At 37.2% G+C, this 18,792-nt stretch overlaps 1 protein-coding gene across 1 annotated transcript; it reads left to right on the top strand.

The window, feature by feature from the left end:
* Positions 1-15,682: 15,682 nt before the first annotated feature.
* LOC131323801 (uncharacterized) lies at positions 15,683-18,693 on the top strand. The gene is made up of 4 exons (XM_058355642.1): positions 15,683-15,727; positions 17,870-17,879; positions 17,930-17,997; positions 18,163-18,693. Exons 1-4 carry the CDS (start codon positions 15,683-15,685, stop codon positions 18,691-18,693), a joined length of 654 nt encoding a protein of 217 aa, XP_058211625.1.
* The last annotated feature ends 99 nt before the right edge of the window (positions 18,694-18,792 follow it).

Genomic DNA, 18,792 nt, shown 5'->3' with positions numbered 1-18,792 from the left:
GTAATAATACACTTTACTATACATACATTCATAATTATATTTATCTTTTCTAACTAAATCCTAACTAAAATTTTATCCAAACAAACCTTCTAATTTCCTTCCACACTCAACCACCCACTCTGCCATTTTTGCTAAAAATCAAGATTCCATTTCCTCACTTCCTCAGTAAATGTTGTAACCTCCCACTTCCCCTCTACATCCTAAACCACGTCCATAACCCACCTCTCCACTTCCCCACTCATTCTCCCTATATACAACTCTAACCCTCCGAAAATTAAACCACAGTTACTCCTTTCCATGTTGCTACTCAATCTAGAGAAAGAAAAAGAGAGAGAACTTGAGTTCTCATCCATGGAGTTTTAAGAGAGAGAAAGAGAAAAATGGGTTCCTATATAACACTACTCCATACATCAAATTCGGGTTTCCAATCAACCACTACATCACCAAGCATCCACAGCGCACCTTCCATTCATTCCGAGGCAGCCTCGGAGTTCTCCGATCCCGTCGTCTTCTCCAATCGCTAAAAATCGACCGTACCCATTAATTGCTTTTTCGGCCGGAATCGAGGTAGGATAATCACTCTCCTACTTTCCCCTAAGTATATTTAGTTTCTATAAGCTTATTTTGATCAGTTATAATGGTAAAAAAATTGTGTCAATGCATCAGAAGTTTGGGAACTGAAAATGCTTTGTTTTTCAAAAATGAGAAATGATACTACTGTAGCATGTACGTTGTTCTCTTAAAAGTGATGTTCTAAATTGCAGTTTGTCCCTTTTGGTTACTTTAGTTCCCAATTCTGATCCTAAACTAAGTGATTGACTTATTTCCACCATTTGTTGTTCAGTAGGATAAATGCATGACTATTGTATTCTCAATTGATATGTATGATATTTAATGTGTGGGAGTGACTTATAGTCAAACTTTATCACATGAAAAAAAAATTACAAAATAAGATTAATAATACTAACCTAGAATTTATTTTAAGTGATAACCTTGGAAAGGAAACTGGGAGAAGTTCAAAACTTATTTGATTCTAATAATAAATTTTTAAGATCTAAACTTAGAAGTTAGCGAAAATACTAGAGTAGTCTAAGAGCTAAACTTAATATGTAATAGTCAGTAGCCAAAAAAATAAAAAAAAATGCATAAGTGTACATGGTTAAACAAAAGCTTTCTCTATAATACACTACTTGGTAAATTATTAAGTATTGGGAATGGATCTAATAAAAGGAGTACTAGTATACAGTAGACAAGTATTTTTAGTAAAATGAATAAAAACAAATGTGTTCCCGCATAATTATAAACTAAGATTTCTTGTTACGTAAGTTAGTTCTACTTAATAGTAAAAAATATGCATACTGTAGAAACAAAGAAAATTAAAATTCTTAATGTCTACCAAATCAGTAATGGTAAAACTTAATTGCTTAGATTAATCTACACTATTTAATATTCTAGGGTTACGAAACTGCTAATTGAACCTCAGGATAATAATGGAATTAAAGGACAGAAATGCTTAATAAAATTTTAAGTAACTCTAAAGGCATCGTCTCGATCAATCCAAATCCCTTTTGTGTTTAATGTAATGCCCCGCTATTTTCTATAAATAAACTTCAAAATACATTGTATTTCCAAATGTTTCTAGGCCCCTATTTTCTCCTTAAATAAATTATATCATCAAAATAAACTTAAGCCGCCTTCTAAATAATCTTCTAGATGCTCCAAAATTATCAACTCTTCCAAGACATCTCCAAATTAATCTTTAAATGCTCCGATTCAATTTCAACTAGTTCGGCTCCACACCTGAAAAAGAAATTATCCGGGAAGTATACGATACAACAGAATAACAAAGCTCATAAGTGGAATCGATAAACGATAATCGGCCAAGTCGAAGCAACAATCACAAGGAACCTTATACCATGTCATCCTCAGTACATGACCTGTGATCCTCCCCCAACTCCTTCCTCACCGGGTCATCCTCGACCCATTCTGGCTATTAGATAGGCTATTGGTGCATGAGTTCACTCGATCCATGTACGAAACAATTCCATAGTACTCAACCAATAACATCATATTCAATACCAATTATTCCACTTTTCAACAAGATTCCACAGGATTGAACGAAAATCATGAGATATTCAAAAGGAGTACGAAATTGAGAGTGAAGAAAGGATTCCGGAAATAAAAAGCATATCGTATACTCCCCGGATTACCTCAAAATATGTTGTGAACCATATTCATAACCGAGTACCACTACTCCACGCCAATTGAATTCGGTCTATCGTAAAACGTCTCAGCTCCTCCCCTATTTCCTCTTCTTTTTCTTTTGCCGACTACTCTTTCTCATTTTTTTTTTTTTATAGAAAATCAAGCGAAGAAAACAAGAAGTGAGGAAGTGAGGTATGATGTGCATGGGTGTGAGGCTTGCCTATTTATACTAGTAAGAAGAATAATCTAGATCATATCTAAAGAATCAAATCAAATCTTTATAATATCTAAACATAATCTTATATAATCTAATCATATCTTATATAATCTAATAATATCTAATAAAATCTATATAATATCTAATAAAATCTAATCGAATCTATTCCAATCTTTATAAAATCTAGGGATATCTTGGAAAAATCTCTCTCAAAATCTAGGGATATTTAGTAAAATCTAAGTACATCTATTGGATATCCAATCATATCATATCTAATCTTTAAAAATCTAGAATAATCTATGTATAAAATCTACTCATAATTAATAGAATCCAAGTGGATCCTCAAGATCTAGGGATATCTCTAGAATTTTCTCCATATCTTATCCTAATCATATCTTATCCTAATCCAATCCAATTTAATCTAATCCAATCCTAATCTTAATAAAATCCAATCAAATCTTATCCTAAATTTTTCAAATCTTTTCCTAGATCTTTAGGATCATGAAGTGGAGCTAGGGTTCTATAATAGTTGGGTACAAGGATATCAAGGTTCAAGATATGAAAAGAATAAAAATAGGAATCCTATGATATCAAAGGGTTTTTAATGGCTAGCTCCTAGAGTTAAATTATAATACAATCATTTCAATAAATGATAAAATGATTTTTAGTAAAAGAATTATAATAAAATGTTTTAAAAAATTGACGTGAAAATTCGGGTCATTACATTTAATTATTTGCACCTATCAATTTTTATATTGTTGTTTCATTGAAATGTATCGTGTCATGTTGTACATGCTAGAATGGACTTAGGTTCACGGGATGGTTAGGAGTAGTGATTCATGTAGACGATGTTAAGTAAACGAAAAATGGTAAAGTGTTGGAAGTGTAAGTGTGTGGATTGTGATTTGAGCCATGGTGATGACAAGGGTAACCAATGGGGCCCTGTGATGAAATGGGTAACCAATGGGGCCTAGTGTTGAGAGATGTTGTGACGCTAATGTATAATGCGTCATGGGAAAATTCGCTTCTTTTGTTCAAGAGGGAATAGGTCCCATGAGACGGTTATAGTTAATGGTAGGGATGTCCGACCCTAATGTACGATGCGTCATGGGATGACTCGATCCTCCTGTTATGGTCTTAAGTGAGAACATGCTAGATACATAATTTAGGTGCACTCACCTAGGACCCTGGTACAGGATAAGCAAGAGGAAGGGTGGACCCATGAGACGGTTGTAGTTAGTGGATGTGGGAGGAAAGGATCTCGTGGAGAGGGTCCTTAGATTTCATGTAAGATGATGGATAGTAAAGAAAAAGATGATGTGCTTTTATGTTGTACCTACTATCATTTGTTATATCGTTGATCTGCTAACTATAGAGTAAGGGGTTAGTAGGGTTGAGATTATCTACTGAGTTTCAAAACTCATTATAGTGCCATTGGGCTGGCATTTTATGCCAGGTAATCAAGAGACCAAAGAGCAGAATCCTCTTCAAGATGATCAGTATCAGGGTGAGGACCTCCCAGCTGAGGAAGGGGAGTTTGTCGAGTCTTGGATACCTTACCCTTAGAAGCTCTGTTAATTTTAAGTATTGTTATTTGAATTTCCAAAAGTGTTATCACATTTGTCAAACTCTGTTTTTATTTCATTGGGTTGTAAGACAGTTAAGTTGTTTTGAATTTGATATTTGAGATTTTTGCTGCTAAACTCTATTTAATAAAATTTTATTTCTTAAATCAGTTTTATGGATTATTAAATCAATTAGAAATGATTTAATTAACGTGTCCGAAAATCGGGGCGTTACAACTGGGGTGGGAGGGACTGGGGTGGGACAACACTTGCTGTCTCGGCCGAAGAGAACCCGCTTCGGTCTCACTCCCGCTCCGATGATAAAAAAACGTTCACTTTGTAGAACAACTTTGTAAAAAAATCAGTTCGATATGATATTATTAAGTGCGTGATCGGAACACATATAACTTCCCCAATAATAGGTTCTAATGGATTTGATTCAGTGTTTCGGATCCATTCTTTTCATGATAAAAATGTCTCGATTCGGCACTTAATGATATCTCATAAAGCTGATTTTTTGCAGAGTTGTTCTACTCGTCGAACTCTACGAAGTGAACGTTTTCGATCATCGAAGCAAGGTGAAAGCGATAATGATAATGTCACTTTAATAAATTAGAGTTACAAAGCTAGACACTTAAAAAAGTAATTGAGGGAGTACCATGAAAGAAGGGGACCTAGTCAAACCTTGACTTTCAAAATAAAAATATTAACTCCAATTTAGCATTAATTTCTATAAATAATCATATGGACGGCAAAAAATTTTAGGAGGTGTATATTCTATTGAATACAATTAGATAATATTAATATAGTTGCCTTAAACATCCCGATTATAACTTTAAAAACTTATTTAAACAGAATAATGAAGAATGAAATGCTCTGTCAATGCTTGGCGCTAGCTTTCTTATGCAACTAGGGAGAGGGGGAGTGGTTATAAGTTCATAGTTCAGCCCTTGAATAGGTATCGACATGTGAGAGAGGGGGAGACCGAAAAAAATGAAGAGAGAGAATAGAGACCTGGGAGGGACAAATTAGGATTTTTTGAGGGGTAGTGTGGGATTAGAATAGTGAAGAGATGCCTATCTTGAACCTGTCGACTAACGTGAACCTAGACGGCGTTGCCACCTCTGACAGCTAGTTTTTTTCTTGTCAATTGCTTATTTTCATATAACATGTAATTCGTAGATAAAATCAGAACTGGTCCATTACTCACGAATTGAATTGAAATCGAACTGTGGGACTTTTGATCTAGACATGAATTGTATTTTCCAAAAACCATGACTCACGAAATAGGATTGGATTTATAGGAATTCGATCTGATCCGGAACGTGAGTAGCCCTATGTGGTAGTGGGGGAGTATTGACTATGGTGGCGTGACGATCGAGTAGTGACTGTGGCGGCAATGGAAGAGTGGTGATTGTGGTGGAGGCATGTTGATTACGGGGGCGACTGTGGCAGTGGTGGAATGGTGGTGGTGGTGGTGGCAAGAAGGGTGGTGCGTTTGTGTTGGAGTGCTGGGAGTGGTGGTGGGTTTGCGTTGGAGTGATGGTGGTGGAATGGCCATGGGGGTGGGGGAAGTGGTGTGGTGGTGAGATTGGTGGTGGGTTTGTGTTGGAGTGATGGTGGTCGTGGAGTGGTGGTGTGGTCGTGGTAGTTGTGGGGGCAGTGGGTGTGGTCGTGGTAGTTGTGGTGATGGTGGTGTACTAGTGATTGTGGTGGCGGTGGTGACAGTGATGGAGTGGTGATTGTGGCGGCAGTGGTGATGGCAATGATAGAAATTGTTGAATGCAAGATTTCATGAATTCAGCCAAAATTATATAGCTTAAAACTACTTAATTTTTATCAACTTTTTAGCCTAAATTTTATGAAGCACTTAAGCACTTTTAGATGTGATTATCAAATCTACTTACTTATTACTTAATTCATTTAGTATTAAGTGTTGAATTTTGGCTATTAAATTTTCGTTAATAAACAATAAGTCCTTTGACTTAGGGCGTGTTCGGCTTAATAAGCCACTTGGCTTATTTTTTTTGTTCTTATTCAAATATTTTTCGTATTTGTTAGTTTTTTGTCAATTTTTTGATAACTATTGCTTATAAGCCAAATTTTTTTGTCTTTATTAAAAAAATGGGTTTGGATAATAATTTTTTTACTTTTTAGATTTTTCTCGTCATGATGAATCAACAATCCTCAAAAATTGAGAAAAAAACTAACATTTGTGAATTTTTTTTAATAAAAAAGAAAAGAAAAGCCATATAGCTTATTAAGCCCAAACAAGCCCTTATCCGGTTTAAAATTTCTTAGATGCACATGCTTAAGGCCATTCACAGTGGTATAACCAAATGCCAATTGTTTTTAAAGTTAACAATGTTAGTGCAAAAGATCGCTCACAATGGTATAATCAAACTTAGCAACATCCTTAGAAATAATCAAATTTTGGGCTTTCGATAACCAAAACTAGCAACATTTTTCAATAATCAAAATTTGTGAACCCTACACCACATAAGTTAACTAGTTCCAAAATTTATATACACACGTGTTTCAACTGGTATTTTCTTATTCTCTTCTTTGCCTACTTTTTTTTTTTTTTTGGTAAAAAAAATAAAATTGAAGAATAAAAATTTTATGTAGCCAAGCTTCTTCGCCTACTCTATGTCTTCTTCACTTCACCCATAAACTATTTCTCTTTCTTTTCCTTCAAAAGTGAAACTCATATCTCTCGATCATCTACAATTCAACTCATCGTCGTTGGATTAAGGCGTTTCACTCTTCTTTCCTGTTTCTATTCCCCACCCCACACCCCACCAAAAAAAAAAAAAATTCATAATAGGAGGGAAGGAAGTTACCGATTTTTTTTCTCAAAATTAAGAGAGGGAATCGATATATTTTAACCCATAAAAAATGTAAATGGAGGGAAGTGAATGATGAAAAACAGAGGGGGATGGAGAGTGAAATTGTAGTGGACCCCATATTTTGGTTATGGACTAGAAGTGACCATAGTAAAGCTTAACATTGTTAAGCTTAGAAACCTCTTAAGTGAATAATCTAAAGCTGATGTGTCAACTTTTGATTATCCTTTTTTGATTATACCACTATGGATAAGAGCTAAGATCCTAAAAAACTGAGGTAATTAATAACCTTTCTATTTACTGTTGGGAGATTATATAAGACTCATATTATTATTGAGGTAATTAATTTTGTTAGGACTTTGTTACGGAAATCAACAGTACACACCAAATAAATTTGGATTCATAGGAATTTGATCTGATCCGGACCATGAATTGCCCTATGTGGTAGTGGTGGAGTATTGACTGAGGTGGCACGACGATCGAGCGGCAGTGGTATAGTGGTGATTGTGGTGGTGGCATAGTGATTACGGGGGGCGACTGTGGTGGTGAAGTGATAGTGGTAGAATGGTGGTGGTGGTGGTAAAAAGGGTGATGCGTTTGGGTTGGATTGACGGGAGTGGTGGTGGGTTTGCGTTGGAGTGATGGCAGTGGAGTGGCCATGGGGGTGGGGGTGGGGGTGTGGTGGCGAGAGTGGTGGAGGGTTTGTGTTGGAGTGATGGTGGTGGTGGAGCGATGAGGTTGGTAGAGTTGTGATTGTAGTGGTGGTGTGGTGATTGCGGTCGCGGTGGTGGTGTGGTCGTGGTAGTTGTGGGGGCGATGGGGGTGGTAATTGTGGTGACGGTGGTGGAGTAGTGATTGTGGTGGCGGTGGTGGCAGTGGTTGTGGTGGCAGTGATGGAGTAGTGATTGTGGCAGCGGTGGTGGTTGTGATGGTAATGATAGAATGCAACGTTTCATGAATTCAGTCAAAATTACGTAGCTTAAAACTACTTAATTTTTATCAATTTTTTATCCTAAATTTACGAAGCACTTAGAGCTCGTTTCAGAAAGGGAAAAAAACCCTTTTTTTTAGGAAGAAAATTTCAAGCTCAAAAATTATGGGTTACTTAAAATCTAAAAATATGCAATATGGATCTTGTTTGAAAGATCTCGATGAAATCTTTTATACGATACAAAAAAATTGAAAAATTATTTTTCATTTACATTATTTTTGAGTTTGAAAATGTGAAATAAACTGTTTATTTTTTAAGAAGGTTTCTGAAACGGGACCTTAATCTTTTAAGCACTTTTAGATGTGGTTATCAAACCTACTTACTTATTACTTAATTCATTTAGTATTAAGTGTTGAATTTTGGTTATTAAATAATAAGTCCATTGACTTAGGGCATGTTTGGCTTAATAAGCAACTTGGTTTTTTTTTTTTATTAATCTTATTCAAAGTTTTTTATGCATTTGTTAGTTTTTTGTCAATTTTTTGAGAATTATTACTTATAAGCCATTTTAATTTTGTCTTTATTAAAAAAATATTGGATTTGGATTGTAATTTTTTAATTTTTAGATTTTTCTCATCACAAGGAAGCAACAATCCTCAAAAGTTGAGAGAAAACTAACAGATGTGAATTTTTTTTAATAAGAACAAAAAGAAAAAGCCAAATGGTTATTAAGCTCAAACAAATCCTTATCCGGTTTAAAGTTTCTTAGATGCACATGCTTAAGAGGAGCTAGGCAAAATGACGGCCCATGACATGTTTTGATAATTAATATCCGTCAAGGATATGCTGAGAACATTTGTTAATGCTGAAAATGTTCTTAGAAGATATTAATTATCAAACACGTCCTTGACCGTCATTTTCCCTAAGAGCTAAGCTTTCTAAAAGGTGGAGTAATTATTAACGGGGGCCTCTATTCGCAGCCCTCTATTTTCTCCCGGAGCCCGTTAAAAATTTTCAAGTAATTACAACATGACCCCCTAATGTAAAATGACCTACTTACCTTTATACCTATACATGAAATGACCAATATGCCCTTATAACCAAAATCCCTAAATTATCAACTACCCCCTTCCCCTCAAAATTCCCCCCAAAATCATCATTCTCGTTTGAAAATAAAAAAAACACACACAAACCTCCAGTTCTTCATTCTCGGCTTTGTACAAGTTCATCTTCTCTTCTCTCGTCTCTCTAAATCATCATTCTCTTTTTTCCTCTCTCTCAAATTTTTCAATGGAGGAGGAGCAAGGACCAAATATTATATCAATGGAAGGTTCAAGTCCTTCCATTGATCCATTTTTTGACCCACTTGTAGGATTAGATTTTGAAATTGAATCAAATTCTATTGGCAACCATATGATGGCAGAGGAGAAGAAAGATATTGTGATGGACATTGTATCTTGGAAGCCGCGTGAGGAGGTAAGTTTTTCCGTTTACAATGCCTCTGTTTTGTTGTTGTGGCGTCTGGGTTTTGTAAACCCAGTTTTTGAAGGGTTTTGTCGATATTTCTGGTTCGAACAGAATGAACAGAATAAAGTAAGTAATTTCGGTAGCTAACCACTGTAAAATATTACCATATTCGACAGCTAGTTACTGAAATTGAGATACATTTTCAGCATCTAATTACCGAAATATATGTTTCTTGTTTTGTTGTATGCATTTTCGACATGTAGTTACCGAAATATAATTTTTTTTTCAACAACTAGTTACCGAAATGTATGTATGATTTTCCTATATAGTATTAAGTTTAGCAGTTCTTTACTGAAGTTTGAACATATTTTCGACATGTATTTACCGAAATATAATCTTTTTTTAACAGCAATTTACCGAAATGTATGCATGATTTTCCCTATATAGATAGTTCGACAGTTGTTTACTGAAGTTTGAATATATTTTCGACGTGTAGTTACCGAAATATAATCTTATTTTCATTAGCTGTTATGTATAATTTTTGTATACATAGTTCGGTAGTTAGTTACCGAAGTTTGAACATGTTTTCGACGTGTAGTTACCGAAATGTTATGTAAAATTTTTCTATATAGTTCGGCAGTTGGTTACCGAAATTTGAACATATTTTCGACGTGTAACTACCGAAATATAATCCTATTTTCAATAGCTACTTACCGAAATGTTATGTTATAATTTTCCTATACATAGTTCGGCAGTTGGTTACCGAAGTTGAAACATATTTTCGACGTGTAGTTACCGAAATGTAATCTTATTTTCAACAGCTACTTACCGAAATGTTATGTATAATTTTTCTATGCATAGTTCGGCAGTTGGTTACCGAAGTTGGAACATATTTTCGACGTGTAGTTACCGAAATGTAATCTTATTTTCAACAGCTACTTACCGAAATGTTATGTATAATTTTCCTATGCACAGTTCGGCAGTTGGTTACCGAAGTTGAAACATATTTTCGACGTGTAGTTAACGAAATGTAATCTTATTTTCAACAGCTACTTACCGAAATGTTATGTATAATTTTTCTATGCATAGTTCGGCAGTTGGTTACCGAAGTTGGAACATATTTTCGACGTGTAGTTACCGAAATGTAATCTTATTTTCAACAGCTACTTACCGAAATGTTATGTATAATTTTCCTATGCACAGTTCGGCAGTTGGTTACCGAAGTTGGAACATATTTTCGATGTATAGTTACCGAAATATAATCTTATTTTCAATAGCTACTTTCCGAAATGTTATGTATAATTTTCGCATACCTTCGGCAATTGGTTAACGAATTTTGTATATATTTTTGACATGTGGTTACCGAAAGTGATATTTATGTTCAACAGTTATTGCTTAACTCCGAACCTCGCCTTCAAATAAGGTTGAAACACCCCAAGCGTAGAGCTAGGTCGTCGATAGCATAATAACCGGAAAGTCCGGGATCGTACCCACAGAGAATCGAAAAAATAGCTTAATCGGATTGTAGAAGTAAGGGTTTCCGGCGTTTAGACGGCCAACTTTTGGTTTTCCTTTGAAAGGTGGAGAAACACTCTTATGGAAAAGATTAGAAATGAGTTTTAACTAAGAATTAAACGCGGCAAGGCATAGAAGTTCATAACACCCGTAACTTAGGCCAATCAACTTTTCTCAAATGAAAACATGGTTGAATCACACGGCATAGGTTATCAACCGGAAGGTTTAGCAGTGAAAATGGTTAGACTCAAAATAGAGTTTGAATAACAAGCTAAACACAAGACGTGACATCGCTCACAGAACCATATGAGCAAGCATATAATCACCAGAGATTAACAACGCCAAGACGTGCATTCAAACTAAATATCAAGGTCATGAACAAGAAACGTAGTTTGGAAAGCGAGCAAGTTCTTTGGTTCTCTTGGCAAACACGGGGTGAGACATAGCTCACGGAACCATATGTGCAAGCATATAATCACAGGAGGTTAACATCGACAAGTTTTGTTACATAAAAGGTGAACCACGCCCATTTACAAACTAAACCTCAAGTCTTAAGTTGAGAAGAGCAAAATTAACCCTAAGTCACAAGGCGTTAATCACCCCGATGCCAAGCCTAATCAACTACTCACACATAGCAAAAAGACTAGAAAAAGAGTTAAGCATAGAAAACATAATTCACCGATAAAGACAAAAATAACCTAGATTTATGAGAAGATCCAAGCCTTAGCTACAACATTAATACTTGAGAATTAAACATACAACCAATACCTTGAAGAGTTCTTGAAGGAAATGACAAGAAAAGCTTGAAACAAAGCTATGGAGAAACCTAGAGAAAAATTAGAAAACTTAGGCCTAAAAAACTAACTAATGGCCCTCTTTTCCATAAATGGCATACAAGCCTTTTTATAGGGCTTATAAAATCAGCCTTACAATGGACAAAAAAGCCACCAAAATATCCCAAAAACATACTAGAAGTAGAAACTTTCCATATATGGAAGGTTGAAATATTCAGCAAAAAAGGTGCTGGTTGAAGGGCATTGGTACCGGTACCTCAAAAATGAGGTATTGGTACCAATCCAACTGTCTTCCATTTTAGCACCAAGGTACCGGTACCATGTTTTTAAGGTACCGGTACCAACTGGACAGATTTTTTGGGAAACTTCACGGGCTCGCTCCGGACACTCCCGAACTCAGATTTGGGTGTTCTTTGGACCGTTGGAAAGCTCGACGAGTCTACTTTCTAACCCAAGTGGTTTGGATCAAAAGTACTTTGTACATCAAAAGATATGACAATTCTACCCTTAGCTTGTCGGAAGATGAGTTGCTTTGATAAAATTCTCACTTCTCCTTCAATTCCCTTGACCCTTGGGCGATCCGACCAACCTCCAAACCATCTCTTCATGACTTTTCGGGCACCACAACGGGGTGGCACGTGGCCTTGAGCACTTGGTTGCATCCAGAGCATTCCTTGGCGTTCATAACCGCCTTATTAGCACGTTTTACCTGAAATACACAAAAACGTACCCTACGTGCAATATCACATAAAAACGACAATATATATGTACAAACACAACATACTAGAGGACTTAAGCACCAAGAATATGCATTATTGGGTGCTTATCACACCCCCCAACTTGAACTTTGCTAGTCTCTAGCAAACTAGAACAAAATGTATTTAACTAAACTATGTAATCTTCCCGAGATTCAAGATACAAAAACTATGTTCAACTACTACAACTAGGCAAGAGTCCAAAACACCCCTTCAAATATGACCATATGCAATCCACGCACAAACATGCCATGAACTAGGACGAACAAGCTATACCATATTAAAGTAGTCAAGCATGCATGCACCACAACGAGTTTCAACTCCAAAACTCACTAGGATACGCTCTTATTCGACTTTTCACACAATGAGATACAAGATACATCCGATGACAAGTGCTAGCGAGTAAATGCAATAGCCAGAGACAAAAAGCCAAGCATGCTATCAAAGGAGCGCTAAGAATGAAAGGAAAGCTAATGATTGACAAGTGTTAAAAGACTAGGAACAAATCATACTTAAAAAGTAATAAATAGCGATTATGCATCAAACGGAGTTAATTAGCGTACAAAAGATCAACGGAGGACTTTATTAGCTTATAACGACCTTGGATATAAAGGGAAAGGGACTACAAAAATGTAGTGGCCATATACTTGCACGGTTCATCTACCCTTGGCCACTACCAACCCTAAACTACCCAAGGCACGGCCACATATCGGCCAAACACCAAACAAAGTTACGAAAAAGAAATAAAGAAAAACTACTACCACCGACTCAACAACACATAGTCGTCATCTTCATCCGGCTCCTCATGGTATTGAGCCTCGAGCTCCCCCTTTCCATCGGACTCTTCCTCATCTGGAATGTAAGCTAACCCAGAGGTCACACCAATCCTCTCATCATAGTATTCAACCCTCTTTCAAATCCGTTTTGCTCTTTCATAGCATCTCTTTGATTTTCTTTGAGGAATAGGGTCATTTGAGGTGAGATTTGTAGTGAGAGAGAGATTGATGGGCCAATTTTGAGGGCTTTGAATAGGGAATCACATACCAACTCTTCGCCTTTTTATATCCCAACCACTTTTATCATATTCACACCACTCCAAACCTCCTTGAAACATTGAAAACGCACTTCCACACAACCCTCCAAACATCCGGTTACCTAAGTTTGAACAATGGAAGAGACTCGGACTACGGTTCAAAACAAGGACGAGGTGACTCTTATGTGGTTTAATCAAGCAAAAATGCCTTGAATCATTTCCTAAGTACGCTAGCAACTCCAACAAGATGCATGAAAGATATAAACACTATTCAAGCATGAACAAAATGTGTTATTTACGCAAGTGCGGGAAATGAAAGCAAAAAGCATGGGATGCTTAAGAAATGAATCTCCACTCTAGCGAGGCACAACGCTTAACTTGACTTTTAGGCACAACTTGTTATCAATGTTCATGTATATGCATATGCATGTTACATAGATTCAAACACAAAATCAAATTCGACGAGATACATGACTCTTGCCATATTCTAACAATTGAGCATATTTAAAGTATCTAACATACGAAATCACTACTAATAAGGGAGGATTGCACAAAAAATTTGAAAATTTTACCAAAAACAAAAAAATGAGACAAGTCTCATGTATATATATATATATATATATCCCTCCCCCCAACTTAAACGATGCTATGTCCTTATAGCATAGAGAACAACAGTATTGAGAGGGAAAGAACAAAAGATTGTACCTCTGGGGGAATGTCGACCCCCCTATACCTCAACCAAGTTGGAGGCTTTTGCGTCACCGTCTCCTTTCGTCATTCGAACTGCTTCCAAGGTTGACTCCTTCGGCTCCTCCAACGGAACCACAGCTAGTCACATAGGGTCATGGTCAAAGCTTTATTGGACTAACAACCGCGACACATAGCCGCACTCTTGCTTAGGGCTCCTGAATGCCTCACTCACTTTGATTTTAGACCCAATCCACCAAGGTTGGTATGGTAGCACGTACACCCTGCAAAAGACTTAAGCTCGAACTACCTACTAAGAGACAAATGACATTAGAACTGCCCGGCTCATGGTATCCGGGCTCAAAAGTAACCAAAAGTAAAACACAACCAAATCTTCACGCGATTACACGGGTACTACTTTTCTCCCCATTTTTCAAGCAAGAAACGGGTGGCTATACCAGACCATCAAATTAAAGAGAAAAAGAAAAGAGAAAGAGAAAGAAAGAGTTTATGTACGTTCAGCCAAACGCGGGCTCCAAACATTCATTATGCCAATGAGAGCTAATACGATGAGCATAGCACTCCACTCTAAAATCTTGTCAAAAATTGAATGCGGCCATGCCACAAAAATAGATACTTTGAGTACCGCAATTGCCGAATTTGTTTTAAACGTTTAAGTTCAACCAAGTGTGCATTCCAAACAAAATAAATTTTTAAATTGTTGAGAAATTCTAGTATAAAAGGATTGTAAACCAAATCAACATCCCCAACACCAAGAAAATCAATTAGTTCTATGATTGGTAACTTCTCAAGATTAGGCCCACATGCATCTTGTTTTTCTAACAAAGAGTGTAAGAAATCTACCTCGCCAACCATTTCCTTAGCGGTGAGAAGATCATGGCACGGAGAATTCGAAGGGACAATTGCAACTTTCATGGGCTTCAACTCTTCAAAGATTGGTTCATAAGCATCATGTTTAGCCAACAGAGAATACAAGTAATCCACTTCGGCATCCATTTCCTTAGCGGTGAGAGGTTTTGCCAACGAATCTTCATAGTAGACGCTAGATGTGTCAAGCATGTTCATCTCGTGAGCAAGGAGTAAGTCCTCTGGGGAAGGATCAAGATACGGGAGATCGAAAAAAACAACCTTAGCGATGAGACATTTATCCCCCGGATCATCACAAAGAGGGGGATCCATAAGAAGAGAACTCTAGACCTCAGTTTCATCAATAGGCTCATCACTCCAAGCAGACTCTGAGAAGCTGTCACAATCTAAACTAACATTTTCAACAAAGCTATGTGGCTCAATTTTCTCTTCCATGACATTTGAGTTGGACTCTTGACAATGTTGAGTATAAACCCGAGAGTGTAAAATTTGAGCCAACCAATCAAAGAAATCTAAGGCTTCGGCGGGTTCTTTTTCAAAAAGTTTGCCATCGCACAACATGTCAAGGAAAGCATGACTCTTTTGAGAAAGTCCGTTATAAAAATAATTAGCAATTGAAAATTTTCAAAGCCATGATTCGGGATCGCAATGAGCAAATCTTTGTATCTTCCCCAACATGCATAAAATGACTCATTCACTCTTTCGGCAAAAGTTTGAATTTGATTCTTAAGATCAAACCAATTGGTAATGGTCATACGACTTTTAAAAACATTGGCGTCATGAGTGGCTATGAAAGGGGATGTGAAAATTTGATTGGGACAAAGGTAATCCCGTAAAGTCTTGTGAGGTGTTTCCCAATTTGCCCCGCCAATCTATTGGATAGATAAGACATAAAATAAACAGGCTAGAGGGGCTATGCTGCCACCTCTTTTCTCAAAATAGTTCCGTGGGGTTATGCCACCGCCACGTTATATAGATAAAATGCAGTAAAAAGGCAATTGATGCTCAATCTAGCTTCGTTACACCTCAAGTCGAATTGGTGGCTCGGTTAGAGGTATCCATTAAATCAAGTTCAAATTACACTAAGGAAAAAAAAATAAACGGAGTACTTACAGTGGTTTGTCAAACCTCCAAATAAGCTATATTAAGAATTCCCCGGCAACGGCACCAAAAATGCTTAACTCCGAACCTCACCTTCAAATAAGGTTGAAACACCCCAAGCGTAGGGCTAGATCGTCGATAGCATAATAACCAAAAAGTCCGGGATCGTACCCACAGAGAATCGAAAATAGCTTAATTGGATTGTAGAAGTAAGGGTTTCCGGCGTTTAGACGGCCAACTTTTGGTTTTCCTTTGAAAGGTGGAGAAACACTCTTATGGAAAAGACTAGAAATGAGTTTTAACTAAGAATTAAACGCGGCAAGGCATAGAAGTTCATAACACCCGTAACTTAGGCCAATCAACTTTTCTCAAATGAAAACACGGTTGAATCACACGGCATAGGTTATCAACCGGAAGGTTTAGCAGTGAAAATGGTTAGACTCAATATAGAGTTTGAATAACAAGCTAAACACAAGGCGTGACATCGCTCACAGAACCATATGAGCAAGCATATAATCACCGAAGATTAACAACACCAAGACGTGCATTCAAACTAAATATTAAGGTCATGAACAAGAAGCATAGTTTGGAAAGCGAGCAAGTTCTTTGGTTCTTTTGGCAAACACGAGGCGAGACATAGCTCACGGAACCATATGTGCAAACATATAATCACCGGAGGTTAACATCGACAAGTTTTGTTACATAAAAGGCGAACCACGCACATTTACAAACTAAACCTCAAGTCTTAAGTTGGGAGGAGCAAAATTAACCCTAAGTCACGATGCGTTAATCACCCTGATGCCAAGCCTAATCAACTACTCACACATAGCAAAAAGACTAGAAAAAGAGTTAAACATAGAAAACATGATTCACCGATAAAAATGAAAATAACCTAGATTTATGAGAAGATCCAAGCCTTAGCTACAACATTAATACTTGAGAATTAAATATACAACCAATACCTTGAAGAGTTCTTGAAGGAAATGACAAGAAAAGCTTGGAACAAAGCTATGGAGAAACCTAGAGAAAAATTAGAAAACTTAGGCCTAAAAAACTAACTAATGGCCCTCTTTTCCATAAATGGCATACAAGCCTTTTTATAGGGCTTATAAAATCAGCCTTACAATGGACAAAAAGGCCCCCAAAATATCCCAAAAACATACTAGAAGTAGAAACTTTTCATATATGGAAGGTTGAAATATTCAGCAAGAAAGGTGCTGGTCGAAGGGCATTGGTACCGGTACCTCAAAAATGAGGTATTGGTACCAATCCAACTGTCTTCCATTTTAGCACCAAGGTACCGGTACCATGTTTTTGAGGTACCGGTACCAACTGGACAGATTTTTTGGGAAACTTCACGGGCTCGCTCCGGACACTCCCGAACTCAGATTTGGGTGTTCTTTGGACCGTTGGAAAGCTCGACGAGTCTACTTTCTAACCCAAGTTATTTGGATCAAAAGTACTTTGTACATCAAAAGATATGACAATTCTACCCTCAGCTGGTCGGAAGATGAGTTGCTTTGATAAAATCCTCACTTCTCCTTCAATTCCCTTGACCCTTGGGCGATCCGACCAACCTCCAAACCATCTCTTCATGACTTTTCGGGCACCACAATGGGGTGGCACGTGGCCTTGAGCACTTGGTTGCATCCAGAGCATTCCTTGGCGTTCATAACTGCCTTATTAGCACGTTTTACCTGAAATACACAAAAACGTACCTTACGTGCAATATCACATAAAAATGACAATATATATGTACGAACACAACATACTAGAGGACTTAAGCACCAAGAATATGCATTGTTGGGTGCTTATTAGTTATATACCAAATTCTATGTATTTTTGACATTCACTTACTGAAACAGATCCAGAGAGGTATAAAACTTATTTTAATGGACTTTTGAATTTTTGATACTTTCTTCAAGGTGATGCTTCAATGCATGGCAGCCATATAGGTCCAGTGACCATAGCACCGGAGTGTACGACGGAGAATGTGAGTGCGCACGGCAGCCACATAGGTCCAATGGCCCTATATGATTTGACACGGGAGTTTACAACGGAAAACTTGAGTGTTTTCAAAATAGGTGGATGATTCAATGGTTCTTTGGATTTTGTTTGTTTACTGTTATTAAATGTTTTTGTTGAATCATGTTTGTAGGTTTTTGCATCTGAAGATATGTTGAGAGATTGGATAACATCTACCGGTAAGGAAAATGGGTTTGTAATTATCATAAAGTCGGCAGAGAGAATGGCAAAGAACCGAAGGCCAAGGATGCGGTTTACATGTCAACGGGGTGGAAAGTTTAGACCATTTATCAACAAGGCAAAGGACAAAGGAGGTAATGTGAAGGAGAATGGCAAAGAAGCGAAGGCAAAGAAGATAGCACGCGTCACAGGAACTAAGAAATGCGAATGCCCGTTTCAACTGAGATGTGTTAAGGGGTTGGAAGGTTGGACTGTCACTGTCTACAACGGCAATCACAATCATCCTCCTGCGAAACAGCTTGAAGGGCACACTTATCCCGCGAGGTTGTCTTTGGAGCAGTCGAATATGTTGGTGGATATGTGTGTTTCGTCATTGTCTACACCGCGAGAGATCCTAAGTCTAATAAAGGGCAAGGATGAATTCAATGTAAGTTCAATTAAAACCATCTACAACGCACGCTACAAGCATGGGTTTAAGGACTGAGCGGGGAGATCTCAAATGCAATATTTATTGGCTAAGTTACAAGAATATGGGTACATCGAGTTTAATCGGAAAGATGACAATGACTGTGTGAAGGACTTA

Source organism: Rhododendron vialii, chromosome 4a, assembly GCF_030253575.1.
Source record: "Rhododendron vialii isolate Sample 1 chromosome 4a, ASM3025357v1".
Classification (NCBI taxonomy): domain Eukaryota; kingdom Viridiplantae; phylum Streptophyta; class Magnoliopsida; order Ericales; family Ericaceae; genus Rhododendron; species Rhododendron vialii.
Note: the sequence above shows the minus strand (reverse complement) of the source record. Positions and strands in the feature narration are given on the sequence as shown.